At 68.1% G+C, this 25587-nt stretch overlaps 4 protein-coding genes across 5 annotated transcripts; 3 read left to right on the top strand and 1 right to left on the bottom strand.

Annotated features, from left to right (window-relative positions):
- Window positions 1–327: 327 nt before the first annotated feature.
- On the top strand, window positions 328–12295 carry WDR62 (WD repeat domain 62). 2 transcript variants are annotated; one of them, XM_066984755.1, is made up of 29 exons: window positions 328–480; window positions 1070–1161; window positions 1253–1315; window positions 2035–2092; window positions 2436–2606; window positions 2762–2896; window positions 3300–3482; window positions 3618–3778; window positions 4230–4404; window positions 4478–4615; window positions 5112–5287; window positions 5486–5577; window positions 5890–6015; window positions 6365–6432; window positions 6630–6751; window positions 6906–6981; window positions 7188–7299; window positions 7664–7727; window positions 7984–8103; window positions 8253–8371; window positions 8632–8684; window positions 8885–9091; window positions 9224–9375; window positions 9949–10067; window positions 10211–10360; window positions 10439–10565; window positions 10646–10757; window positions 11124–11312; window positions 11897–12295. In XM_066984755.1, exons 1-29 carry the CDS (start codon window positions 385–387, stop codon window positions 12107–12109), a joined length of 3669 nt encoding a protein of 1222 aa, XP_066840856.1. In that variant the 5' UTR covers window positions 328–384; the 3' UTR covers window positions 12110–12295. The 2 variants fall into 2 exon arrangements, with proteins under 2 accessions (XP_066840856.1, XP_066840855.1); XM_066984754.1 differs by having other exon boundaries at window positions 8250–8371.
- A 1713-nt stretch (window positions 12296–14008) lies between these two features.
- POLR2I (RNA polymerase II subunit I) lies at window positions 14009–16544 on the bottom strand. Its single transcript, XM_066984817.1, has 6 exons — window positions 16390–16544; window positions 16104–16158; window positions 15873–15946; window positions 14989–15063; window positions 14318–14369; window positions 14009–14204 (listed from the first exon to the last, which is right to left on the bottom strand). The coding sequence occupies exons 1-6, from the start codon at window positions 16446–16448 to the stop codon at window positions 14142–14144; spliced, it is 378 nt and encodes a 125-aa protein (XP_066840918.1). The 5' UTR covers window positions 16449–16544; the 3' UTR covers window positions 14009–14141.
- Window positions 16545–17761: 1217 nt separating this feature from the next.
- TBCB (tubulin folding cofactor B) lies at window positions 17762–20516 on the top strand. The gene is made up of 6 exons (XM_066984805.1): window positions 17762–17944; window positions 18745–18888; window positions 19619–19715; window positions 19865–20056; window positions 20146–20218; window positions 20298–20516. The coding sequence occupies exons 1-6, from the start codon at window positions 17807–17809 to the stop codon at window positions 20410–20412; spliced, it is 759 nt and encodes a 252-aa protein (XP_066840906.1). The 5' UTR covers window positions 17762–17806; the 3' UTR covers window positions 20413–20516.
- Window positions 20517–20911: 395 nt separating this feature from the next.
- On the top strand, window positions 20912–24197 carry TMEM160 (transmembrane protein 160). Its single transcript, XM_066984598.1, has 4 exons — window positions 20912–21178; window positions 21655–21700; window positions 22255–22347; window positions 23325–24197. Exons 1-4 carry the CDS (start codon window positions 20912–20914, stop codon window positions 23561–23563), a joined length of 645 nt encoding a protein of 214 aa, XP_066840699.1. The 3' UTR covers window positions 23564–24197.
- Window positions 24198–25587: the final 1390 nt, after the last annotated feature.

Raw genomic sequence — 25587 nt, 5'->3', positions numbered from 1 at the left:
CGTGGGGGGCCTCGGAGCCGCCCTCAGCGCCCCGGGGCCGTTTCCGACGCCGTTCATAACCGCCCTCGGTTGGGGTTGGGGGGAAAACGGCCGCAAGCTCGCGGCGGCGGCGGCGGGATTCGAACCCGCGGCCCGCGAGGTGCGGGGGGAGGAAGTTGGGGGGCGGGTCTACGCGCGGGCCGCCCGGCGATTGGCGGAGCGCGGCGCTGAGTGGCAGGAGCCCGGGGGGCGGTGCCCCCGCCCGGCGGCGCCGCGCTGCTATTGGTCGGGGCGGGGGGAGGCGGGCGGTGAGCGGCGTGCGCGGTGGCCAATGGGGTGGCGAGGCCGGCTTTCCGCGCGCGGTTCGGAGCGGGGACCGAAGGCGGCGGGGGGGGGCCCGGAGCCATGGCGGCGGCGGCGGCCGGGGGGGCGGCCGGGGGGGCTGCCGGCGGGGAGGGGCCGCCGCCCTTCGTCCTGAGGCGGTGCTGGCGGCAGGAGGCGGTGAGGGGGGGGCTGGGGGGGTGTCCCATAAGGGGGGGGGGGCTGGGGCTGGGGGGGGCAGGAATTTGGGGGGGGAGGGGGCAGGATTTGGGGGGGGGAGCTTGGGGGGGCGGTCTCCAGGGAGTGGGGTAGGGCTTGGGGGGGGGCAGGAATTGGGGGGGGTCTCTAGGGAGCAGGGTAGGGCTTGGGGGGGGGGCAGAGGTTGGGGAGGGGGCAGGAATTGGGGGGGGGGTCTCCAGGAGCGGGGTAGGGCGTGAGGGGGGGCAGGAATTGGGGATTGGGGGGGGGCAGAGGTTGGGGAGGGGGCAAGAATTACGGGGGGGAGATTGGGGGGGGGGGCAGGAATTGGGGGGGGTCTCCAGGGAGCGGGGTAGGGCTTGGGGGGGGGGGCAGAGCTTGGGGAGAGGGCAGGAATTGGGGGGGGGGGCATGGAGGGGGCAAGATTTGGGGGGGGTCAGGGGCAGGATTTGGGGGGGGGGGGGGCAGTGGTTGGGGATCCCCATGGGGGGTCGCAGAGCATCCAGCAGGGGCGTCCCTCGGGGTGCCCCCCCCCCGGGGATGGGGGTGCCACCGGGTGCCCCCCCCGCAGGTGACGCTGCAGAAGGTGCTGGGGGTCACGGCGCAGAGCGGCAGCGGCCTGGCCTGGGACCCGACCTCGGGGCAGCTCGCCTACCCGGCCGGGTGAGCCTCGTTAGCGCAATTAGCGGAGCCTTAAAATCCGGGGCAGGAGGCTCCCGGGCCCCCCCCGCGAGCCGCCCCCCTCTCGTTGCAGGTGCGTGGTCGTCCTCGTGAATCCCCGCACCAACACCCAGAGGCACATCCTGAACGCCTCCAGGTACCGCGCGGCCCCACAAACCCTCGACGTCCCCCCCAAAACTTTCCCTTCCCCTCGACGTCCCCCCGAAGCTCCCCTTTCCCCTCGGCGTCCCCCCAAAACCTTCCCCTGACATCCCCCCGAAGTTTCCCCTCGACGTCCCCCCAAAGCTCTCGTTTCCCCTCGACACCCCCCCGAAACTTCCCCTCGACGTCCCCCCAAAGCTCCTCAAACCCTCGATGTCCCCCCAAAGCTCCCCTTTCCCCTGACATCCCCCCAAAGCTTTCCCTTGACGTCCCCCCGAAACTTTCCCGACATCCCCCCAAAGCTTCCCTTCAGTGCCCCCCCAAAGCTCGCTTTTCTCTTAACGTCCCCCCAAAGCTCTCCTTCCCCTCGACGTCCCCCCGAAACTTCCCCTCGACGTCCCCCCAAAGCTCTCCTTTCCCTTAATGTCACCCCAAAGCTTTCCTTTCCCTCCATGTCCCCCCAAAATTTCCCTTTGACTTCCCCTCACAGCTCTCTTTCCCCTCAATGTCCCCTGAAGCTCTCCTTTCCCCCGACATCCCCCCAAAACTTCCCCTGACGTCCCCCCGAAGCTCCCCTTCCCCTGACATCCCCCTGAAACTTCCCCCTGACGTCCCCCCGAAGCTCCCCTTCCCCCTGACATCCCCCCGAAGCCCCCCTTTCCCCCGACCTCCCCCCAGCCGGTCGTTACTGACGAAGCCCCGAACCTTTCCCAGGAAAACCGTGAGCGCGTTGGCCTTCTCCCCCGACGGGAAGCTCGTCGTCACCGGAGAGGTGCGGCCGCTGGGCCCCTACAGCCCGCTCCTGCATCCCCAGCACCCGCAAACCCTCCTTGTCGGCGGGGGTTCTCCCTCCCGCGTTTCCCTTTTTGACCTTTTTCCACCCGATTTCGCCTTTTTCCGCCCAATTTCGCCTTTTTCCACCCGATTTCAATCTCCCCCCCGTGATTTCCACCCCGCGGCCCCGCTCCGTTCCCCTCCGACTGAGCGCAGCACCGGGGCGCGGTGGTGGGAAGCAAGGGGGGGCGGGGGCCGTTTTGGGGGCCGTTTTTTGGGGGGGGGGGGGGGCAGCCCCCAGCCACGCTGCCCCCCCCCCCCCCCATGTTTTCCCTCCGCAGAACGGGCACCGCCCGGCCGTCCGGGTCTGGGACGCGGAGGAGCGGGCGCAGGTCTCGGCGCTGCACGGCCACAAGCACGGCGTCGCCTGCGTGGCCTTCGCGCCCGCCGCCGAGTACCTGGTGTCGGTGGGCCACCGCCACGACAGGGTCGTCAACGTCTGGGACTGGAAGGTGGGGCCGAGCCGCCTCGAAATTCCCCCGAAACGGCGCCGGGGGTGGGGCGAGGCGGCCTTTTCCCCCGGCTGCTGGCTCTTTGGGGTTTTCTTTGGGGGATACGGGGGGGGAACGGTGGTCCCGCTGACAGCCCTGTGGCCCTCCCGGAGCAGAAGGGTTCCCTGGTGGCGTCCAACAAGGTGTCGTGCAGAGTCACGGCCGTGTCCTTCTCCGAGGAGGGTTACTTCGTCACCGTGGGGCAGCGCCACGTCAAGTTCTGGTTCCTGGACTCCGCCAGGGAGCTGAAGGTGAGGGGGGGGGGGGGGGGGCCCTCTTCTGACGCCTTCCCAGGGGTGCTGGAGGCGGGGGGAGCTGAAACGGGTCTGGGCGCGGGTTAAACAACTCCGTCTTCATCGGGGAGCGTGGGGAAGGGGCACGACTTCAGCTTTCTGAGCCGAAAGAGGGCGGATTTCGGGTAGGCTGGGCCAGAGGAGCCGTGGCTGCCCCCCCCCCCCCCCCCCCCAAGGGCTGCTCTGCCCTGGCTGCTGCGGACCCCAGACCTCAAAGCCCCGTCTGGTTTCAGCGGCGCGCGGGGCTCCAGCGAGCCCCCCCCGGGAGCCTCTTTGCAAAGGGGGGGGGGGGCATCTCGGTTAATTGCGTCTCGGTTAATTGCTTGTCCGTTATCGTGTGGCGCCGCCGCTCTGCCCGCAGACCAAGGAGACAGTGCCGCTGGTGGGGCGCTCGGGGCTGCTGGGGGAGCTCCACAACAACGTCTTCTGCGGCGTGGCCTGCGGCCGGGGCCAGGCGCTGGGCAGCACCTTCTGCGTCTCCCACTCGGGGCTGCTGTGCCACTTCAACGAGAGGCGGGTGCTGGAGAAGTGGATCGTCCTGAAGGTGGGGGCCCGGGGGGTGCTCCGGACGAGGCGGGGGAAGCCCCCGTCTGGATGCAGCTTAAAAAAAATAAATAATAATAAAAAAAACGCTGCTGGGACTTCCCGGTGAGGCCCCGCCGCGTGCCTGTCGCCCCAGGTGTCGCTCGCGACCTGCGTCTGCGTCAGCGAGGAGCTGGTGTTCTGCGGCTGCGACAACGGCACCGTGAGGATCTTCCAGGCTCGCGATCTGCGCTACCTGAGCGACCTCCCCAAGCCTCACCCCCTGGGCGTGGATGTCACCCAGGCGCCCCAGCCCAGGTACCGCACGCCTCCGAGGCGCCCCGAGCCTCCGAGACACCCCGCGCGGCTTCGGCCGACGGTGTTCGGAGCTGACCGCTCTCGTCGTCGGTCCGAGAGCCCGTTCCGAGGGAGGCGTGAGCTCAGACGGGTTTGCAAGCAGCACCGTAATGGCTCTGCCTCGTTACTCCCGTGTCATTAATGCTTCCTGGAAGACGGTGAGGGCAGGAGGTCGTTAGCTGCGGCGTCGGCCGTGCACGAGGCAGGGCTGAGAGCTTCGTTTCCCCTTTCGGAGCTCGCACGCTTCAGGATATCGCTGTGATCTGGCGTAGAAATTAATCCGCCCCCGGCCGAGCATTTAAAGGGCTCGAGCGGCCGCGGGGGGCGCGGCGGCCCTGAAAACGCCGCCCGGGCTGCGCCCCCGGGGTGCCGTTAGCCACGGGGGACCCCCACGACCCGCTCCCTCCCGCAGGCGCCCGGACGCGCTCTATCCCGACACCATCGCGCTGGCCTACGACGCCGCCCGGCGCTGGCTGTCCTGCGTCTACAGGGACCACAGCGTCTACGTGTGGGACGTGGGGGACCTGCGGGCGGTGGGGAAGGTGTGGTCCGAGCTCTTCCACAGCTCCTTCGTCTGGAGCGTCGAGGTGAGGGCCGACGGGCCGAGCGCGGCGCATTTCCTCGCGGCCCCTTCCCGCCTGACGCGCGGCCGCGGCGCAGGTGTACCCCGAGTTCAAGGAGCAGCCGTCCTGCCTGCCCCCCGGCTCCTTCCTGACGTGCTCCTCGGACAACACCGTCCGCGTCTGGACCTTGGGAAGCGGCCCCGAGCGCCCCTGCCGGGGCAACGCCTACAGCACGGTGAGACCGGGGCTGCCCTCGCCCCCTTCCCACGCGCCTTTCCAGCCCCGAAAGCCACGGCTGCAGCCGGTGGAGCCGGCCCTCTCGCTTCCCCTTCGGTTTTGCCCCTGCTCCCGTTCTCGCCTGTAGAGGACGAGGTCCCTCGAGAGCCTGGGAGGGCTGGGATCCCCTCTGGCTTCTCGCAGCTCCGGGTACGGAGCCTGGGCGAGAGAGGGGCTGCGATTTTTGGTAGATCCTGGTGATCGCAGCAAGCCTCGAGAACGCTTTCTGTTCCCTCGTGCCCTGTGTTTCCGTCTGAGCGAGCACGGGGTCGTTAAAGGGACGCGTGGCGCTTGTCAAATCCCAGTGACCGCTGAGCAGGAAGCGCGGGAAACTAAAGCGGGGTTGTAGGAAGCAACTGGGAGGTGCGGGTGGGCTCCTCGCTTCCCAATGAGCGCTGCGCCCCCCTGCCCAGGGCACCCCGGCCTCACCGCCCCCCCCCTCCTTCCTCTCCAAGACCCTGCTGAACGTCATCTACGTGGACAACAACACACAGCACCTCCAGGACTCCTCCAGCGTGATCGACAAAGGCGAGGGCGCGGGCCACCTCGACGCCAAGTCCGGCGTGCGGGTGATGCAGGTCAGCCCCGACGGGGAGCATCTGGCCTCGGGGGACCGAGCGGGGAACCTCAGGCAAGTGTCCCCGTGCGCGGCGGTGGCCGCGCGGCCCCGGCGTGCGGGCTCCGCTGCCCCTCACCGCTTGTTGTAGATGTTCACCTCCTTTTTTTTTGTGTTCCTCGAGCGCCTCCGAGCCTCTCGGGCACCAGCAGGTGCTCCTGCGTCGTTTCCCTGGACGTTCAGGGCCGAGCTGACGGCGCGCTTCCCTCGCAGGATCCACGAGCTGCGGTCCCTGCAGGAGGTGGCCAAAGTGGAAGCTCACGATTCGGAAGTCCTCTGCCTGGAGTACTCCAAGCCGGAGACGGGTGAGGCCACGTCCTGGCCACGCTGCGCCTGGCTCCGCTCCTGCTTGAGGGGAGCGCTGGCCCTGGAGCTCTGCTTTCCAGCGCCCGGCCCTGCGCTCCGACCGGCAGAGCGGCGGAAAGCTGCTCGCTGAAACGAGCTGGGGCGTCCTGAGAGGGCGGCCGTGCGAGGAAGGCTGCCTCCTCTCTCAGGCCAGGGAGGTGGAGACGAGCCCTGGGGCCGCGGGCTTTGTGTGGCGGGTTAAAAGCTGCCTTAGCTCTGCGGGAAACCTTCCCGGTGCGATGTTTGTTCCTCCCGTCTTCCGTCACCCCCAGGAGTAGCGCTGCTGGCTTCGGCGAGCAGAGACAGGCTGATCCACGTCCTGAACGTCGACAAAGGCTACAAGCTGGAGCAAACCCTGGACGATCACTCCTCTGCGATAACGGCGGTCAAGTTTGCGGGTAGGTGGCCGAGCTGCTCCTGGGTGCCCGTCGCGCTTCCGTTCGCCGTGTTCGCCGCCTCCCTCGAAGTCAGAGCTCCTCTCCCGGGAGTTTTGTGCCCGTATTCCGCCGTCGATGTTAGAGGGGTCACCTGGAGCCCCTCTGTAGGAAAAGAGAGCAAGCAGCGAGAGTCAGCCCCGTCCCTCCCAGGGGAGCCTTAGCTGGGGCTCCCATCCTTGAGTTGCGCCTGGTTCCTAAAAAAAAAAAGTTGGTTTTTATCTGTTGTTCCCGCAAATGGGACTGCCGCGGTGGGGTCCAGACGTCCCCTAACGTCAGCACCGTCTCTCACCCCTGCGTTCTCTTCGCGTAGGCAGCGGAGAGGTTCAGCTGATCAGCTGCGGCGCTGATAAAAGCATTTATTTCCGCGCTGCTCACAAGGTAGGCTGTCGGGTGCCTCGGGGGGGGTCCGCCCTCACTCTGCAAAACAGCATCAAAGCGTCCCCCCTCCGCTCGGGCCCTTGTGCTGCGAGCAGCGCAGGAAAGGAGCCGCCGAAAGCCAGCCGCTTCGGCTGTGAGCGGGGAGGGGGGGGGTGAGAAGGCAGCGCAACCCTCCTCTTGTCCCCGTCTCCCCGCAGCGCCCCGACGGCTTCAGCTTCGTCAGGACGCACCACGTCGCCGAGAAAACCACCCTGTACGACATGGACATCGACATCACGCAGAAGTACGTTGCCGTCGCCTGCCAGGACAGGAACGTCAGGTGAGGGCACCCTGCCCCGGGCCGAACCTCGCAGCCCCAGCCCCTTTCCTCGCCCACCCGCCTCGGGGTCGCCCCTTTCCCTGCCGGCCGCGGCGCCGCGGGGGCGATTCTCGTCTGCCGGGGCCGTGAGCCCCGCAACCTGCCCCGCTCGCAGGGTGTACGGCACGGCCAGCGGGAAGCAGAGGTGCTGCTACAAGGGCTCGCAGGCCGACGAGGGTTCCCTGCTGAAGGTAAGGCCTGGGACGCATCACCCCGGGCGTTGCCATCCGTCGGACGCTGGGGCGAACGCGGCGCTCGCTGCCCCGCGGAACTGCCCTCGCTGCACCCCGGGAGCCGCCCCCCCTGGGGCGGGCAGCTGCCTGTGGGCAGTCTGCGGCCCCAAAGGGCTTGGGGGCACGCGGAGGGGTTCTGGGATCCCCTTGCCCTTTTTCCCCAGGTGCAGCTGGATCCCTCGGGCACCTTCCTGGCCACGAGCTGCTCCGATAAGAGCATCTCCATCATCGACTTCCGCTCGGGAGAGTGCGTCGCCAAGATGTTCGGACACTCAGGTTTGTTTCCGGGCGCTGGCGCGTCGAAAATCTGGAAGTTTGCGTCCGGTTAGAAGAATTTTGGGGAAAATCTCTGGGAATCCCCGGCAGCGCCGCCCTCGGAGCGGTGCCCGCTTGCGGCAAAACACGGAGCGCGTTTGCAGACGTAGCAAAAGGGCACGTTAGGAAATCGCAGTCGTCCAAACCCGCAATTAAGGAGGCTTAACGAGCGGTGTGGGGTTGGTTTGGCCCAGCAGAGTGCCTGCAGCAGGCTGGGCTCCCAAACGTAAGCCTGGCGGCTTGTGAATCCCGGTGGCTGCGATGGCAAGGGGGGGAGAGTCACGTTCCCGGCAAGAAACCTGCAGCCTTCGGCTCTCTGTCGCAGATATCGTCACGGGGATGCGATTCACCTACGACTGCAAGCATCTCATCACCGTCTCAGGAGACAGGTACCGGAGCGCCCGAAAAGCCGCCGTGCTCGATGCTACGGGGGGGGCTACGGAGCCGCGGGGGGGATTTCTGTGCTTTATCGCGCCGCGTGCCTCGCAAGAATCGCCTTTAGAGAGCTGGGGGTAGGGCGCATAAGGCAGGCGGGGGCCGCGCTGGGTGAATTAATTGAATTAAGGGCGTTAAGGTAAAGCCCCTCATGCCCAAAATCCGGGGGAAACCTGCCCCCCACCCCTCCTGCCGGCCTTTCTGCCCCAGCTGCGTGTTCGTTTGGCACCTGGGCCCCGAGATCACCAGCAGCATGAAGCAGCACCTGCTGGAGCTCAACCAGCTGCAGCCCCAGAGGGGGAAGGAGCCCGCGTTCCCCAGGCACCTCAGGTACGGTTCCGGGGGAAAAAGGCGCGTTTTCCAGCTTCGGGGGTGGCTCCAGCCCCTCCACCCCGACCTCCCGCCCGGTTCTGCCCCGCAAACGCCGTCGGGCCGGGCTGGAGGTTGGGCGCGGCGGCTCCACGGCCCCTCTCCAGCAGGCGGGACGCGTCCGGGGGCGTCCCCGGCGGCGGAGGGGGACCCTCCGACGAGGAGCCCGATTCGGAGCAGGACGAGGCCGCGTCCACGCAGACCCCGTCCAAGGAGGACCTGGAGCCGCGTGAGTTCCGGGCCAGCGTCCACAAAGGTTTTCTCTGTCCCCCCACGCTGCGTGGGGGCTCTTTTTTTCTTTTTCTCTTTTTCCGCTCTTTTTCTCACCGTGAGGCTCTGCTGCTGCCTGGGGAGGGCGAGGGGACGCGGCCGGGCGGGCGGAAACGCAGACCAAACGCTTCCAGATCCTGCCTGGGGGCTGCTTTTACCCTTTCCCTCCCCGCTTTCTGCGACGAGGGCTGCAAACAAAAGCCGTCTCTCCTCCCCCAGCCCCCGTGTGCATCCTGACCAACGGCAAGCTGCCCATGTGGGCCAAGAGGCTGGTAAGTCGGGCAGCGGCGCCCGCGGGAGGGTTTAAAGTGATTTTAATTTAATTAAGCCCCCCCCTTTTTGCCCCTCCGTTCGACCCCTCGCCTCCCCGCGGCGTCGTAGGGGGCGAGGCGTCCTCGCACCCAGCGCGGGCGCCTCCGCTCGGGGCAAACCGTGTGTGTGTCCCCCCCCCATCCCAACCTTCCCCTCGCAGCTGGGGGAGGCGGACGGCTCCGACGGCGCGGCCGCCAGCCCCCGCGGCAGCTACCGGCCGCAGGGCAGGTGGGCAGAGTGCGCCGAGCACGGCCCCATCAAGACCCTGCCGGAGGCGGACCTGACGTGCTTCACCCCCGCCAAGAGCAGCGACCTCGAAGGCGAGGCCGAGCTGGAGCCCAGGAACCTGGAGGAGCTGCTGCTGGAGGTCGGGGGGGACACCCCGAGGTCCCACCGGGGTCACCGTCGCGTCCCCGAGCCGCTGGCGGGCGGGAGAACCGAGCGGGGCTCAGCTCCCCGCGGGGCTCAGCTCCTCGCCCTCCGTCTCCCCCTCCGGCAGGCGGACACCTACCCCGGCAGCGCCGTCGAGGGCTCCGAAAGCTCGGAGCTGTTCCCGGACGATGAAACCGAGCGGGAGCTGGACTTGCCCGACACGACGGGGCCCAGCCTGGACGAGCCCTGCTCCGAGCACGGCACGCCGGAGGCCAGCAGGTTCCTTCTGCCCCGTGGGGAGAGGGGCAAGGGGCCTCCCCTCCTTGCTGGGGAGGATTTCTTCCTCTGGGCAGCGGCGAAAACGGCCGCGGGTGGGAGCGGCCTCGGTGCAGCTCTCTGCCACCCAGCTTGGATTGTGTTACCCCCAAAACCTCCTCAAACGCCACCAGCAGGCGCCGATTTCGTTTAACGTTTCCCTTGGGGCTGCCTCGGCTGGCCAAAACCCGCGGGTGCTTTTATTTTTCTTTTAGGATTGGTTTTGAGCCTCCCCTTTCGAAGCGCAAACCTGCTGGGCTGGACTCGGCTTCGTGTCACCGCCCCGAGCCCCGTCTCGCCTCTCTCCCCAGCACGTCCTTTCCTTCACACCCGATCCCCGGGGCCAGATCCTTTGGCGATCCCCGGAGGCTGCCGAGGGGGTGGGATTGGGGGGGAAGGGGTTCCTTTGCAGGGAACCTGCTCCGAGAGGGGAAGCTCGGAGGGCACACCTTCACCTCAGCCCCTCCGCGCGCTTCGGGACGCGCCGTAGGCTCGGTGGCGGCGGCCGTTTGCAACCCGCTCGCTTTCCCCCCAAAGGTCCCGCGTGAAGGCGCTGCCGCTGCGGCCCCCGTTCCTGCAGGAGCTGCCCCAGGAGAACGCCTCGGCCCGCCCCGTGCCCGGTTTGCCGAGGCCGGGGGGCTGCCGCGAGCCGGGAGGTAAAGGCTTCGCCGAGAAACGACCCCGTGAAACGCTTGGCAGCGCCTTGAGGGAGCTGGGGCTTTTCCTCCGGCGCCGCCGTGGGGCTTTTGGGGGGCTCCCGTTAACGTCCCTCGTCCCTCGCGGGGGCTTTTGCCCGCAGCCGCCGACGACTCGGCGGGCTCCGACGACGGGGACGCGGCGGGGCAGGCGGAGGAGGGCCCGGCGCCGAGCGGCTCCCTGCCGCAGACCCCCGAGCAGGAGAAGTTCCTCAAGCAGCACTTCGAGACCCTGGCGGACGCCCACGCCGCAGGTAGCGGGGACGGGACGGGGACGGGGGGCTGACAGGGGGCTGACGGGGGGGCTGACGCTCCCCGGCCCGGCGCCGCAGAGAAGTTCGACGGCTCCTTGAAGGATCTGAAGCCGCCCGGGCGCGGGGAGGAGGAAAAATCCCTGCTCCTGAACCTGCGCCTGAGCATTTCCAGCCGCTTCCTCTCGCGCTGCCAAAAAAGCGGCAGGTGGGTGCTGGCTGCCGAGGGTGGGGGGGCGCCCCGGGGGAGCGTTTCCCCCCGTCCCGACCCCTTCCGTCGCCCCGCAGGCTGGCGGCCGCCGTCCTCCCGAGGGTGCAGCCCCCCCAGCAGAGCCCGGCCGCCGGCCCCGAGCCCGGCGGGGACGAGGTGGAAGCGGCCGCGGAGCTCCGGGAACGGGAGGCGAGTCGGGGGCTGCTGCGGGAGGGGGAGCCCGGGGGCGAGGGGGTGGGGGAGGGAGGAAGGGGGGGGAAGGAAAAGGGAAAAGAAGGGGGGGGAGAAGAAGGGGGGGGGGGAAAGGGAAAGGGAAAAGAAGGGGGGGGAAGGGAAAGGGAAAAGGGGGGGGGGGAAGTTCCCTGGGGGGGTGCTGGGGTCACCGAGCCGGGCAGGGATTTTTTTCCCTCCTGGGGAAGGTGCCAAAAAAATAAAAAAAAAAATAAAAAAAAAAAAGCTGTTTTCCAGCTGCTGCCCCCCCACCCCCGGGTGCTTTTTCGGGGGCAGGACGGGGCCGCGAAACCGTGCGCGGCCTCGACGTTTCGCCATTTCCAGAACCTTCCGGCCGAGAAACCTCCGGAACCGGGCCAAAACGCCGGCGCCGACGAAGCCGCGGGTGAGCGAGGGGCAGGGACGTCCCCCCCCCGCCCCGCAGGACCCCCCCCGCCGCCCCTGGGTGCCTTCAGCACCGCCCTGCAGCTGCTGCGCACCCGCTTCCAGGAGCTGCTGACGCTCTACGACCAGGTCGGTGCCGCCCCCCGCCCCCCCCCAAACCCCCCCCAAATCCTCCCCAAACCCCCCCCAAATCCCCAACCCCCCCCAAATCCTCCCCAACCCTCCCCAACCCCCCCCAAACCCCCCCCAAACCCTCCCCAAACCTCCCCAAATCCTCCCCAAACCCCCACAAATCCCCCCAAATCCCCCCAAACCCCCCAAATCCCCCCCAGACCTCCCCAAAATCCCCAACCCCCCACAAACCCCCACAAATCCCCCCAAAACCTCCCCAACCCTCCCCCAAATCCCCCCACATCCCCCCAAACCTCCCCCAAATCCCCCCCAAACCCCCCCACATCCCCCCAAACCTCCCCCAAACCCCCCCAAATCCCCCCCAAATCCCTCCAACCCCCCCATCGGCCTCAATATCTCAGCCTGGGGGGGCGCTGCCTTGTTCCTCCCTCCCTGGAGGGACCCACCGCTCGCGTCCCCCTCTCCTTTCACCAATTCTAAGACTTTAGCCCCCAAAAAAGGCTTCTTTTGGGGCCGGCGGAGCCGTATAACCCCCCCCCGCACCCATGGGTGACGAGGGGGGGGGGGGCCGTGTCCCGCAGGTGACGCTGGAGGAGGAGGAGGAGGAGGCGGCGCGGGCGCGGGCCTCGCTGGCCGCCACCTGGGGCTGGGCGGCGGCGGAGCTGCGCTCCCGGGGGGTCCGCGGCACCGAGCCCCCCGGCCGCGACCCCGAGACCCTCGCCCTCCTCCGAGCCTACTCCGAGGCCCTCCTGGAGATGGTCGGGAAGCGGCTGCAGGGCGGCAGCGCCCCCTGACCCCCCCCCCCCCAGCCTCGCTGCTTCACTTTTGGGGGCTTTTCGGGGGTTTTTTTTAAGGCACTTTGTTCTCTTTTAAGCTCCTTGGATGTTTTTTGGGGTTTTAGCTCCCCGAGCCACCTCCGGGGCCGTGGCTGCCGGTTTTTTTTTCCAGGTTCCTCGCCAATAAATGTTTTTGTTCCAAAACCGCGGGATTTGGGGTCGGTGGGTTTGACCCTAAAAGGCGGCGCTGAGGCGTTTGGGCTTTGGGGCGCCGCAGGCTCCGGGACGTGGGGGGGGGCCTCCAGGTGGGGCTGGGGGCTCTGCTGGCACCGTGAGGCTCCCTGGGGCGATTTGGGGTGGGGGGGGGGGCAATTTGGGGTACCAGGGGGGCGATTTGGGGCACGTTGGGGCTCCTCTGGTGCCCGGAGAGCGACCCGGAGCCCCAAAAGGCAGCCTGGAGGTATGGGGGGGGGGGCGCCCCATGGGGCGCGAGGGCTGCAATTTGGGATCGGGAACGGGGAATTTGGAGCTCCGGGGATGCCGCTGGGAGCCAAACCCGGAGCCCGGGGGGGGACGGGACGACGATGTGGGACGCCGGGGGGGGGGGGGCGTTTGGGGCGCCCGGGGGATGAGGGGGGAGCCCTGGGGCTGCGCTTCGGGGCCCGGCGGGATCAATCGGGGGGCACCGGGGCTGCCTTTTGGGGCCCAGTGCATGGGATTTGGGGCCAAGAGTGTGGGATTTGGAGCCCAGGGCGGGGGATTTGGGGCCAAGAGTGTGGGATTTGGGGCCCAGGGCGGGGAATTTGGGGCCAAGAGTGTGGATTCGGGGCCCAGCGCAGGGGATTTAGGGCCAAGAATGTGGGATTTGGGGCCAAGAGTGTGGATTTGGGGCCCAGCGTGGGGGACTTGGGGCCAAGAGTGTGGGATTTGGGGCCAAAAGTGTGGATTTGGGGCCCAGAGTGTGGATTTGGGGCCCAGGGCAGGGAATTTGGGGCCAAGAGTGTGGATTTGGGGCCCAGCGTGGGGGATTTGGGGCCAAGAGTGTGGGATGTGGGGCCCAGGGCGGGGAATTTGGGGCCAAGAGTGTGGGATTTGGGGTCCAGCGCGGGGGATTTGGGGCCCAGGGCGGGGAATTTGGGGCCAAGAGTGTGGATTTGGGGCCCAGCGTGGGGGATTTGGGGCCAAGAGTGTGGGATTTGGGGCCCAGGGCGGGGGATTTGGGGCCAAAAGTGTGGATTTGGGGCCCAGCGCAGGGGATTTGGGGCCAAGAGTGTGGATTTGGGGCCCAGCGTGGGGGATTTGGGGCCAAGAGTGTGGGATTTGGGGCCCAGGGCAGGGGATTTGGGGCCAAGAGTGTGGGATTTGGGGCCCAGGGCGGGGGATTTGGGGCCAAAAGTGTGGATTTGGGGCCCAGCGCAGGGGATTTGGGGCCAAGAGTGTGGATTTGGGGCCCAGGGCGGGGAATTTGGGGCCAAGAGTGTGGGATTTGGGGCCCAGCGTGGGGGATTTGGGGCCAAGAGTGTGGGATTTGGGGCCCAGCGTGGGGGATTTGGGGCCAAGAGTGTGGGATTTGGGGCCCAGGGCGGGGAATTTGGGGCCAAGAGTGTGGATTTGGGGCCCAGCGCAGGGGATTTGGGGCCAAGAGTGTGGATTTGGGGCCCAGGGCAGGGAATTTGGGGCCCAGCGTGGGGGATTTGGGGCCTAGGGCAGGGAATTTGGGGCCCAGGGCAGGGAATTTGGGGCCAAAAGTGTGGATTTGGGGCCCAGCGCGGGGGACTTGGGGTCCCACAGTTGGCTGTAACGTTCCGGCCTCACCGCCCCCACGCCCACCCCGAAGCCTCCCCTGCACCCCTGGGTGCTCCCCCCCCCCCCCGCCAGGAGCCTCCCCGCTACCCCGCAGCCCCACAAACGGCCCGGTGCCCAAAACAAGCGTTTTTTGTACCAAAAAAAAGACCCAAAAACGTTCTCCTAACAGGCACAGAGGGGAAAGGGGAACCGCAGGGCGACGGCGTCGGGGGGGGGACGTCGGCGTCGGGGGGGGGCATCGGTGTCACTCGGTCCAGCGGTGGCCGCAGTGCGGGGCCGTGCAGACGTAGTACAGCCTCATGGCGTCCTGCGGGGGGGGGGGGGACAGAAAGGGGGGGTCACGGGGTGGGGGGGACACCCCTGGGGACACGGGGACCCCCCCCCCGGGGTGGGGGTGGGAGGGGGGAGCTGGGGCCTCACCTCGGCTCTGGCGCTGTGGGACTGGAAGAAAACGGCCTCCTTGTGCCCACACCTGGGGGGGGGGAGAGGGGACGGGGGTGACACCGGCGGGGGGGGGGGGACGCGGAGACCCCTGGGGACATGGGGGAAGCCCTGGGGGGGAGGGGGTGGGTTCAGGAGCCCCCCCCCCCGGGAGGGAACGGGGCTACGGGGGGGATCTGGGGACGCAGCAGGGCCCTGGGGGCCACCACCACGTCCCTCGCACCGAGGCCGGAGCTGGTGGCTGGGGGGGGGCCCCTGTGTCCCTGGGGGGGGGGGGGTTCTGTGTCCCCAGGGGGGTCCCACGGGGGGGTCCCTGTGTCCCCATGGGGGTCCCCATGTCCCCGGGGGGGGGGTCCGAGGGGGGTCCCCGTGTCCCTGTGTCTCTGGGGGGGGGTTCTGTGTCCCCAAGGGGGTCCCCAGGGGTGTCCTGAGTCTTTGGGGGGGGGGTTGCTCGGTCCCTGGGGTGGGGGTCCCCCTGTCCCTGGGGGGGTCCGCAGGGGGATCCTGTGATCCTGTGTCTTTGGGGGGGGTCCCCGGGGGGGGTCCTGAGTCTCTAGGGGGGGGGAAGTTCCCATGGGGGTCCCCGTGGCCCGGGGGGGGTCCCCAGGGGGGTCCTAAGTCTCGGGGGGGGGTCCCCGTGCCCCCCTCACTTCTGGCAGGGGTGGTCCTCAGTGCGCGGCAGCGTTGGGTCCTGGGAGACGTCGGCGATGATCTGCGTCAGCTCGCTGGGGGGGAGCCAGGCTGTTAATTACCCCTCTTAATTACCCCCAGGCTATGGGCAGCCCCCCCCTTGCCTCGTTAACTGCCCCCCCTCCTTGTTTCTCATTACCCAACGTTCACTGCTCGCTCACTCATTAATTGTCCCCATTGCTCACATTACTAATTGCTCACATTACTAATTACCTATAAATGCCCCCCCATTTATTAATCACCCCAATTAATTGTTCTCCACCCCCCTTCCCTTACAGCCCCCCCTTACTCCCCCTAATTACCCCCCAACCCCTCCCTCGTTAATTACCCCAACTCCTTTCTTAATTACCCCAGGTTACCTCCCCCCCCCCCGGGGCCATTTTTAATCGCTTTTTCCCACATCCCCCAGCCCCCGCTGCCCCACCCCCCCCCCGGGGAACCGGGGGAGAACCGGGGGGGGGGTCCGGGGGGATTGGGGGTCCTGGGGGGGGTCCCGGGGGGGGGTGGTGGTGGTGGTGGTGTCCCAGGGGTCCGGTGCTGTCCCGGGGGGGGGTTCCGGGGTCCCGGTGCTGTCCTGGGGTCATCCCGGGGGGGGGGGGGGTCCGGTGCTGTCCCGGAGGGGGGGGGGTCATGGAGGGGGGGGTCCCGGGGTCCTGGTCTCAGGCTCCCGGTGCTGTCCCGGGGGGGGGGTCCCAGGCTCCCGGTGCTGTTCCAGGGGGGGGGGTCCCGGGGGGGTGGTCCCGGGGTCCTGGTTCCAGGCTCCTGGTGTCGTCCGGGGGGGGGGGGTCCCGGTGCTGTCCCGGGGGGGTCCCGGTGCTGTCCCGGGGGGGGGGCCCCCACTCACTCCACTTCGTGCGTGATCTTGTTGACGTAGATGCAGCTGTTGTCGGCCTCCTGCTGGTAGTCGCAGTTCCGGCACTGGGGGGGGGGACACGGAAAAAACGGAAATTTAAAGGGGGGGGGCACGGCCCGGGGAGCCCCGGGGGTGGGGGGGGAAGGGTCCCGTCCCCGGGGTGCTCGGGGGGGGGAAGGGTCCCGTCCCCGGGGTGCGGTGGGGGGGGGGGGGAGGGCTCACGGCGTAGAGCAGGATGCGGTTCTCCTTGTCCTCCTTGGGGTACAGCATGTTGTTGCTGGGGGCACGGGAATTAATTAACCGGGGGGGGGCACCGGAATTAATTAACGGGGGGGGGGGGGGAGGGCACCGGAATTAACGGGGGGGGGGGAGCTGGGGCCCGGCCCGGTAACGGCCTGAGGCGAGGCCTAGGCCTAGGCCTAGGCCCAGGCCCGGGTGCCCGGTGAGGCCTCGGGTCCCGGTCCCGGTCCCCGGTCCCGGTCCCCGGTCCCGGTCCCCCCGCCCTCACCACTCCTGGCAGAAGCGGATCCCGACGAAGCCCGGCTCGTAGCCGCCCTCCGCCTCCATGGCGGCCCCGCGCCTGCGCGCTGCGGCCCCGCGACGGCGGCCCCGAGGGGCCAAAAAGCGGCGGGACGCGGCCGGGGGGGTTAACCCCTTCGTGCCCGCGCGCTGCTCCGCGCGCCCTCGTCTGCGGCTCACGCGTCGCTCTTCTGCGCCCCTGTACCTCGCCCTGGTACCCCCGGGGCTTTTCTCTGTTGCACCCCACGCGTTGCTCTGCTGCACGCCCTGCAGTGCTCCGTTACAGGGCTGTGCGTGGCTCTGCAGCACCCTGTGCATTGCTCTGCTGCACCCCGTGCATTGCTCTGCTGCACCCCGTGCATTGCTCTGTTGCACCCCGTGCATTGCTCTGCTGCACCCCGTGCATTGCTCTGTTACAGCCCCGCACACTGCTCTGCTGCACCCCATGCGTTGCTCTGTAACGCCCTGTGCAATGTCCTGCTACAGCCCCACGCAGCGCTCCGCAGCACCGTGTGCATTGCTTTGCTGAACCCAATGCATTGCTCTCCTGCACCCCGTGCGTTGCTCCGTAGCACCCCATGCAGGGCTCTCTTTCAGCCCTCTCATTGCTCTGTTGCACGCCATGCGTTGCTCCATTACAGCCCCGTGCATTGTTGTCCTGCACCCCGTGCATTGCTCAGCTGCACCCCGTGCGTTGCTCTGCAGCACCCCGTGTGTTGCTCTGCAGCACCCCGTGCATTGTTCTCCCGCACCCCATGCACTGCTCTCCTGCACCGTGTGCATTGCTCAGCTGCACCCCGTGCATTGCTCTGCAGCACCCAATGCACTGCTCTGCAGCACCCCATGCACTGCTCTCCTGCACCCCATGCACTGCTTTGCTGCACCCCGTGCATTGCTCAGCTGCACCCCGTGCACTGCTCTGCAGCACCCAATGCATTGCTCTCCTGCACCCCATGCACTGCTTTGCTGCACCCCATGCATTGCTCTGCAGCACCCAATGCATTGCTCTCCTGCACCCCATGCATTGCTCTGCAGCACCCCGTGCACTGCTCTGCAGCACCCAATGCATTGCTCTCCCGCACCCCATGCATTGCTCTGCTGCACCCCATGCATTGCTCTGCAGCACCCAATGCATTGCTCTGCAGCACCCAATGCATTGCTCTGCAGCACCCAATGCATTGCTCAGCTGCACCCCGTGCATTGCTCCCTGCTGCACCCCGCCCCGCCCTTCCCGCGCCCCGCCCGGCCCCGCCCTCCCCTCCCTCCCCATTGGCCGACCCCCGACCTCCCCTCTCCCATTGGCCGACCCCCGTCCCGGTGGGCGGGCCGTGGCTCGGGATTGGCGGAGCGGCGCGGGGGCGGGCGGAAGCTTCCAGAAGCGGCGGCGGCTGCGGCGGGGCCGCACCATGACGGCGGCGGGGCCGGGCCCGGGCCCAGGGCCCGGTGCTGGGCCCGGGGCGGTGTCGCTGGCGGTGAGCAGCAGCCTGAACGCCTTCCGGGCACACAAGCGCTACGGCACCGGGCTCACCATCGCCGAGTTCAAGGTACCGGCGCCGGGACCAGGCCTCAGCGGCCCCTCACGGGGCCCGGCCCGGGGTCCGTGACGGGACCGTGGGGTCCGTGACGGGACCGGGTCCGTGACGGGAGCGCTGCCCCAAACCCGGCCCCCCGCCCCCTCCCGGTCCCCAGTGCCGGTCCCCGGTGACCGATCCCCGGTGCCCGGTCCCCATTCCCCGTGCCGGTCACCCGGTGCCGGTCCCCGGTGCCGGTCCCCAGTCCCCAATCCCGGTGCCGATTCCCTGTTCCCGGTGGCCGCTTCCCGGTCCCTGGTGCCGGTTCCCGGTCCCGGTCCCCGATGCCGCTTCCCGGTCCCCGATCCCGGTCCCCGGTGGCCAGTTTCCGGTGCCCATCCCCGTGCCGGGTTCCGGTCCCGGTGTCGATTCCCGATGCCGCTTTCCGGTCCCCATTCCCGATCCTGGTCCCCGGTGGCCAATTCCCGGTGCCAGTTCCTGGTCCCCATTCCCTGTGCCGCTTCCCGGTGCCGATCCCCGGTCCCCGTGCCGGTTCCCGTTCCCGGTCCCCGGTGGCCAGTTCCCGGTGCTGGTTCCCGGTCCTGGGTCCCGGTGCTGCTTCCCGGTCCCGGTGCCAGTTCCCGGTCCCCATTCCCGGTCCCGCTTCCCGGTGCCAGTCCCCAGTGGCCAATTCCTGGTGCCGGTCCCTGGTCCCCATTCCCAGTGCCGGTTCCCGGTCCTGTTCCCGGTCCCGTTCCCGGTGCCGATCCCCGGTCCCCGTACCGGTTCCCGGTCCCGGTGCCGGTCCCCGCAGCGCCTTTGTCCCCCCGCAGTGCAAGCTGGAGCTGGTGGTGGGCAGCCCGGCGTCGTGCATGGAGCTGGAGCTGTACGGCCCCGCCGAGGAGCTGCTGGGGCGCCTGGACTGCGACGAGGCCCTGCTGGGCTCCTACCCGGTGGCCGACGGCTGCCGAGTGCACGTGGGTCCCCTCTTTGCAGCTCCCCGCTTTCCCCCTTTTTCGCCCCAAAACCGGGCTCTGAATCGTTGCTGCCCCCTTCCCCCCCCCAACCCCCTTTTTCCCCCTTTCTCACCCCAAAATCGGGCTCTGAAGTGCTGCTGCCCCCTTTCCCCACCCCAAAATCGGGCTCTGAATCGTTGCTGCCCTCTTTCCCCACCCCAACCCCCCTTTCCCCCATTTCTCACCCCAAAACCGGGCTCCAAAGTGGTGCTGCCCCCTTTCCCCCCCCAACCCCCTTTTTGCCCCTTTCTCAGCCCAAAACTGGGCTCTGAATCATTGCTGCCCCTTTCCCCGCCCCAACCCCCTTTTTCCCCTTTCTCACCCCAAAACCGGGCTCTGAATCATTGCTGCCCCCTTCCCCCCCCAACCCCCTTTTTCCTGATTTCTCACCCCAAAATCGGACTCTGAATCACTGCTGCCCTTTCCCCACCCCAACCCCCTTTTTCCCCCTTTCTCGCCCCAAAATCAGTCTCTGAAGCTCTGCCGCCCCCATTCCCCACTCCAAACCCCTTTTGCCTCTTTTCTCACCCCAAAAACCGGGCTCTGAATCGTTGCCGCCCCCTTTCCCCCCCCCCAACCCCTTCCCCCCAACCTTCCCCCCAAAACGCGACTCCCGTAACGTCACCCCGCCCCCCAACCCCCCCCCCGCCCACCCCCCGCGGCGGGACCCCGCGCTAACGGGGCCCCGCAGGTGATCGACCGCAGCGGGGCGCGCATCGGCGAGTACGAGGACGTGTCGCAGGTGCCCAAGTACGAGATGCCCGAGAGCGACTACGACAAGCGGCCAGGTGACGGCGGCGGGACCCCCGGCTGGGGGGGTGGGGGACGGGGACGCCCCCTGCCCCCTCCTTCTCCTCCCGGCGCCCCGGGGGGGGGCTCCGTCCCCGTTCCCGTCCCCCGGGGGGGGAGTTGCCACGTCCCCGCTGTCCCCCCGCAGAGTCCCTGCGCGCCTTCCTGAAGCAGCGGCAGTGGGGCCGCTACGACGAGGCGGCGGCGCGGCGCCAGGCGGCCGAGCAGGAGCAGCGGCGGGCGCAGGAGGCGGCGCTGGCGGCCGCGCTCCCCGTGGGGGCCCGCTGCCAGGTGCGGGTGCCGGGGCAGCCCTGCCGCCGGGGCACCGTCATGTACGTGGGTACGTCCCCGCCGCGTCCCCGCCGCGTCCCCGTTGTGCCCCCCCTCCTTTTTCTGACCCCCCCCCCCCCATTTCTCTTCCCCCCCCAGGCCTCACTGACTTCAAGCCCGGCCACTGGGTGGGCGTCCGCTACGACGAGCCCCTGGGCAAGCACGACGGCAGGTGAGCCCCCCCCCGGTGTCCCCCCAGCACCCATGGGTGCTGCCGGGCCCCCCCCTGAGCTCCGTTTGCCGCCCCCCAGCGTCGGCGGCCGCCGGTACTTCGAGTGCCCGCCCAAGTACGGCGCCTTCGTCAAGCCGCAGAGCGTCACCGCCGGCGACTTCCCCGAGGAGGACGACGGCCTGGACGAGCTGTGAGGGGGCGGCGCGGGGACTTTTCGCCCGTTTTCACCGTTTTTGTCCCTTTTTTTCCTTTATTTTTGTTTTTTTTTTTTAATATAATTATTGTTGTTATTGAGGAACGCTGCCCCCTGCCCCCGTGGGCTCCGCCTCCCCCCGCCCCCCCAGCGCTGCTTTGACCCCCCCAGAGTGCCCCAAAGCGGCCCCGGCAGCGGGGGGTGGGGGGGTGCCGCCCCCAGCCCCGAATCCCCCCGATTTTCACCCATTTTCCCCGCCCGGTCCCACGGGGGGGCGGGGCTTAGCGCTGACCACGCCCCTCTGCTCCCGCGGCCAATGGCGGCGCGCGGGGGGCGGAGCCGGAAGTGACGGCGGCGCCGGAAGCGGGGCGCAGCGGTGAGTGGCAGCGCGGCGGCACCGGGGGCTCCCCCCCCCCCCCCCGCGGTCCCCCCCCCTTACCCCGCTCACCGCCTCCCCCCGGTTCCTTCCCCCGCAGAGCCCGGCCCCGATCGCTCCCCGGATGTCGGCGGCGGGCGGGGGGTTGCGGCGGGAGGCGCTGAGCCTCTACCGGCAGCTGCTGCGCGCCGCCGGCGGCAAACCGGGCTTCGCGGCGCGGATCCGGGAGGAGTTCCGGCGGGGGGCGGCGCTGCCCCCCCGGGACCGGCTCCGCGCCGAGTTCCTGCTCCGCCGCGGCCGCCGCCAGCTGCAGCAGCTCCGGGCCCCCAGCACCGCCCGCATGGGCGTCTTCGGGGCCCCCCCCGGGGGCGGGGCCGCTCCCGGTACGAGTGTTGGGCCCGGACCCGGTTCCGCTTCGCCTCCCGGTCCCGGTTCCGCTCCCGGTGCGGCTCCCGGCCCCTCCCGCCGCCAATAAAGCCCCCCCGGGGGCCGTACCCCCGCGTCCGGTGCCGTTTATTGAAGGTTTCGGTGCGAGGGGGGAGGGGGGAGAGGCGGCTCCGGGCCACCGGGCGGGGCCTCCCGGCGTGCCCCGCGCGCGCGGCCGATGGGCGCGGCCCGTTCCCGGGGCGGGGCGGCGCTGACGGACGCGCGGCTCCGCCAACGGGCGCGGGCGCCCCGCGGGACCGGCGGCGGCGGCGGAGGCGGTGACGGAGGCGGCGGCCATGGGCTGGTGGTGGTGGGGCGGCGCGGGGCGGGCGGCGGCGGCGGCGCTGCGGAGGCTGCGGGGGGCGGCGCGGGGGGCGCAGGGGGAGGCCTCGGTACAGCCCCGGCCGCCCTCCGCCCCCCCCTCCCCCCGCCGCCACCGAGCTGGAGCGGGCGGACGCGTGGCTGCTGCGGAAGGCGCTGGAGGGCGGTGAGGGGCGGGGCTAAAGGGGGGGGTGGGCGGGGCTAGGGGAGGTGGGCGGGGCTAAAGGGGGATGGGCGGGGCTAAGGGAGGTGGGCGGGGCCGCCGAGGGGCGGGGCTGTGGGGAGGGGGCGCGGGGAGAGCACAGGGGGCCCTGCGAGGGGGCGGGGCTAAGGGGGGGCGGGGTACGGGAGGGGGCGGGGCTAAGGGAGATGGGAGGGGCTAAGGGGAGGGGGCGGGGCTAAGGGGAGGGGGCTGTGGGGAGCTGGGGAGAGCGCAGGGGGCGCTGCGGGGGGCGGGGCCAAGGGAGGTGGGCGGGGCCACACAAAGTGGGCGGGGCTAAGGGAGGTGGGCGGGGCTAATGGAGGTGGGCGGGGCTAAGGGAGGTGGGCGGGGCTACAGTGGTGGGCGGGGCTAAGGGAGGGGTGGTCAGGAGGGGAAGAGCACAGGGGGCGCTGCGGGGGGCGTGGCTCGGAGGGGGCGTGGCTTGTGTGGGGCGTGGTCAGGGGGAGGGGCGTGGCTCAGGGGTGATGGGGACCCCCCCCCCCCCCCCCCCCCCCCAGGTCTCCTGTCCTGGTTCCGCAACGGGCTCCTGGCCACCGGCATCGGCGTCATCTCCTACGTGCAGAGCGACACCGGGCGCGACGCCGCCTACGGTGGGTGCGGGGGGGGGGGGGGCGCTGAGACCCCCCCAGGGACCCTCCCCCAGGGACAGCGCCCCCGGGAGCCCCCCCGGGGGTCACCCCCCAAAGGACCCCCCCAAGGGCCACCGCCTCCTAAAGGCCACCTGCCTCCAGGGGCCACCACCCCCTGGGGTATCCCCCCCCCCCCAGGGGTCACTGCCCTAAAGGCTCCCCCAGGGATTTCCCCCCAAAAAGGGTCACCCCCCCCCCCCCCAAGGGTCACCACCCCCCTCCAGGGGTCACCCCCTAAAGGCCACCCCCCCCCTTGGGACATTCCCCGGGGTCACCCCCCTAAAGGCCCGCACCCCCCTCATGGCCAGTCCCCCTCACAGCATCACCCCACCCCCAAACCCCCCAAACCTCCCCAAAACGCCCCAAATCTCACCCAAACCCCCCAAACCTCCCCAAGTCCCCCAAACCTCTCCCAAATCCCCCAAATCTCCCCCCAACCCTTCTCCCAAACCCCCCAAACCTCCCCAAAACCCCCAAATCTCACCCAAACCCCTGAAACCTCCCCAAATCCCCCCAAACCTCCCCCAAATCCCCCAAATCTCCCCCCAAACCCCCCCAAACCTCCCCAAAACCCCCCCAAACCTCCCCCAAACCCCCCAAATCTCCTCCCAACCCTTCCCAAACCTCCCCAAACCCTCTCAAACCTCCCCCAAATCCCCCCAAACCTCCTGAAACCCCCCCCAAACCTCCCCAAACCCCCCAAACCTCCCCCCAACCCTTCCCAAACCTCCCCCAAACCCCCCCAAACCCCCCCAAATCCCGCTTGCGGGGGCATCACCCCATAACACCCCCCCCGCCCAGCCCTCACCGTACCCATTTTGGGGACGTTTGGGCCATTTCCTTCATTTCCACCCCCCCCTCCTCTCCCCCCCCCAGGCGTGCGTCGCTCTAACCCGATTATTTTTTTTTCCTCGCCCCCCCCCGGGCCCTGTTTTTAGGGTTTTTCATCCTGGGGGGCCTGTGCGTGTCCTACGGGGCGGGCTCGTACCTGCTGAACCTGGTGCTGCTGCGGCGCCCCATGATGCTGCCGGCGCCCACGGCCGCCGCCAACGCCGCCGCCGCCGCGCTGCTCGCCCTGCTCTGGCTCTGCGCCCTCTCCCTCTACGTCGGGCGCCTCGAGGTCGAGATCGTCCCCGAGGAGCCCCCCCCCGAGCACCGGCGGCCCCCCGAGAAGTAACGGGGTTGGGGGGGGAACCCCAAGGAAGGAGGACGCTGCCGAAAACGGTGCGAAAAACCGCCGGGAGTGGTGAAACGTCGCCTGAACCCCGAAATATCGCACAAGCCCCGAAACGTCACGTAAATCCCAAAAGCCCTGAAATATTTCCCCCAAACCCGCATGGATTAAACCCCCCCCCCGCCCCCGGGTTGGGATTGCTTGCCTCACCCCGCTCCCACGCCGCGCTGGGGCCTGGTTTGGTGCCAAAACGCCCCGTTTTGGTCGCTTTGGATTTATTTCCTCGCCCTTGGGGGGGGGGGGGGGGGTTGGTTGTACCCCCGCAGCCCCTCGTCCCCGCTGCAAGAAGCGTGGGCTTTAAGTGGAATCCCCCCAAAGCAGCTCCCGCTCCCCAAAAAACCCGCGTCCGCGTGGCTCCGCTGTTGGGTTTTGTGTTAAAAAAAAAGGAAAAAAAAAAAGGAAAAAAAAAAAAAGGGGGGGGGGGGGGGGGGCGGGGGGAAGCCCCCGGTGTCGCGGCGCGCCGAGGTTTACTCGCACACGGGTCGGGCGCCGTACTGGAAGCGGGCGTTTTGGGGCTCAATTCTTTGCAGCCCTGCCCCTGCTGGGCTGGGCTGGGCAATAAAATTGGTGAAAAAGCCCCGTTTTGGCCCAATTTGTTCATTGGGGGGGGGGGGGGGGTTGGAGCGGAGGCACCGTGGGGCTCAGGGTGGGATTTTTCCTGCGGCGCGAAGGAAAACCCCGCTGGCGGCCGCCGCTTCGTCCCTGCACCGATTTGCCCGATTTTGCCTCAATTGGGTTAAAAATCGGGGGAAAACTGGAAAAGCCAACAGCAGCCGGCGCCACGGCTGGATTTTGTACAATTTTTGCCCGTAAAAGCCCTGATTTGGGGCGTGCTGTGGGGCAAAGCCGAGCCAGGGAGGCCCCGCCAGGTGCCATTTGGGGGCTCCCAAGGTTTTGCCGGCCCCGAAAAAGCTCAAAAACCTGCCCCGGCCCCAAATTTCCCAGCGGAAATTCGAAGCACCCACCGACTGCTTCAGCTCCCAGCTTGCCGCTGGTTCCCAGTTTGTGAAGCCCGGCGGGGAACTGGTCCCAGTCTGCCACGCCCACCGCCCCGCACGAGAACGCCGCAGCAAATACACCATTTCTTGTGTTTTTTTGATATTTTTTTTTTTTGTTCTTTTTCTCTTTAAATTCAGCAGTAAAAGGGCTCGACTGGCCCCGAGCGTTAAACATTTTCATGCACTAATCGCATCGGCCCTGGAAAATACCACAAATTGTTAAAAACGTCCTTAAAAGAAGCATAAAAGGCAAAGTCTATCACCAAGAACTACGGGATGGAGTTTGTTAGGCCCTAAAATACAAAGAAAGAACCGTTACGTTTTTCTCTTTACACGCAGCCGGCGCTTTTTTTTTTTCCTGCGAAACCCCGCGGTTTGGGGAACGGCCCTGCAGGAGCGGCTCCTGGCTCATTCGCCAGTGGAAAACACCCAAAAAGGACGAAAAAAATAAGCCAGGGGTGGCCCAAAATCCAACTTTTTTGGAGAAATTTATTCCCGTAGTGATCGAAGAATATTTTGTTTTTTTTATTCCGAGGGTGGATTTTTTTTTTGTCCTGATTTTTTTTTTTAATGTACACCGGAGGAAAAAAAAAAAAATGGAAGTTTTTATTTAAACAATAACTTACGTCTTGCTTCAAAGCTACATTTCAAATACAACGTTCCTATCGTGGGGGGGGGGTTACAAAAAAAAAAAAGGGGGATTTCAGCCTAACAGGAAAACCTATTACACAGGGAGCGGGACAAAAAAAAATAAAAATTAAAAAAAAATCCCCAAAACTGGGCGTTCTGCCCCAAACCTGGGCCGGGCCGCGGGGTGAGGGCGGCAGCGGGCGCAGGGGATGAGGAGGGAGCAGGATCCAGCCCCGGGGCCGAAGCTCTCCCGGGGGACAGCGGGGAAGGGGGGGGAAATGGTTAAAAACGCAGTGTTTTGCCCCGTTTTGGGGCGTGGGGAGGGAAAGGGGAGCAGCA

The sequence above is a fragment of the Anser cygnoides genome, chromosome 29 (assembly GCF_040182565.1).
Source record: "Anser cygnoides isolate HZ-2024a breed goose chromosome 29, Taihu_goose_T2T_genome, whole genome shotgun sequence".
In the NCBI taxonomy this organism is placed as follows: domain Eukaryota; kingdom Metazoa; phylum Chordata; class Aves; order Anseriformes; family Anatidae; genus Anser; species Anser cygnoides.
The sequence above is the reverse complement of the archived record's forward strand: the minus strand, read 5'-3'. Positions and strand labels throughout refer to the sequence as shown.

Excerpts from the sequence above, each read along its gene's own strand:
- WDR62 (XM_066984754.1), top strand. The coding sequence starts at position 385 with ATGGCGGCGGCGGCGGCCGGGGGGGCGGCCGGGGGGGCTGCCGGCGGG. Across the intron at positions 1,316-2,034 it reads CACATCCTGAACGCCTCCAG|GAAAACCGTGAGCGCGTTGG; the intron begins GTACCGCGCGGC and ends AACCTTTCCCAG. Across the intron at positions 6,016-6,364 it reads AACGGCGGTCAAGTTTGCGG|GCAGCGGAGAGGTTCAGCTG; the intron begins GTAGGTGGCCGA and ends CTCTTCGCGTAG.
- POLR2I (XM_066984817.1), bottom strand. The coding sequence starts at position 16,448 with ATGGAGGCGGAGGGCGGCTACGAGCCGGGCTTCGTCGGGATCCGCTTC. Across the intron at positions 16,159-16,389 it reads ATCCGCTTCTGCCAGGAGTG|CAACAACATGCTGTACCCCA; the intron begins GTGAGGGCGGGG and ends CCGTGCCCCCAG. Across the intron at positions 14,205-14,317 it reads CCCACAGCGCCAGAGCCGAG|GACGCCATGAGGCTGTACTA; the intron begins GTGAGGCCCCAG and ends CCCCCCCCGCAG.
- TBCB (XM_066984805.1), top strand. The coding sequence starts at position 17,807 with ATGACGGCGGCGGGGCCGGGCCCGGGCCCAGGGCCCGGTGCTGGGCCC. Across the intron at positions 18,889-19,618 it reads CCGACGGCTGCCGAGTGCAC|GTGATCGACCGCAGCGGGGC; the intron begins GTGGGTCCCCTC and ends GGGGCCCCGCAG. Across the intron at positions 20,057-20,145 it reads GGGCACCGTCATGTACGTGG|GCCTCACTGACTTCAAGCCC; the intron begins GTACGTCCCCGC and ends TTCCCCCCCCAG.
- TMEM160 (XM_066984598.1), top strand. The coding sequence starts at position 20,912 with ATGTCGGCGGCGGGCGGGGGGTTGCGGCGGGAGGCGCTGAGCCTCTAC. Across the intron at positions 21,701-22,254 it reads GCGGAAGGCGCTGGAGGGCG|GTCTCCTGTCCTGGTTCCGC; the intron begins GTGAGGGGCGGG and ends CCCCCCCCCCAG. Across the intron at positions 22,348-23,324 it reads CGGGCGCGACGCCGCCTACG|GGTTTTTCATCCTGGGGGGC; the intron begins GTGGGTGCGGGG and ends CCCTGTTTTTAG.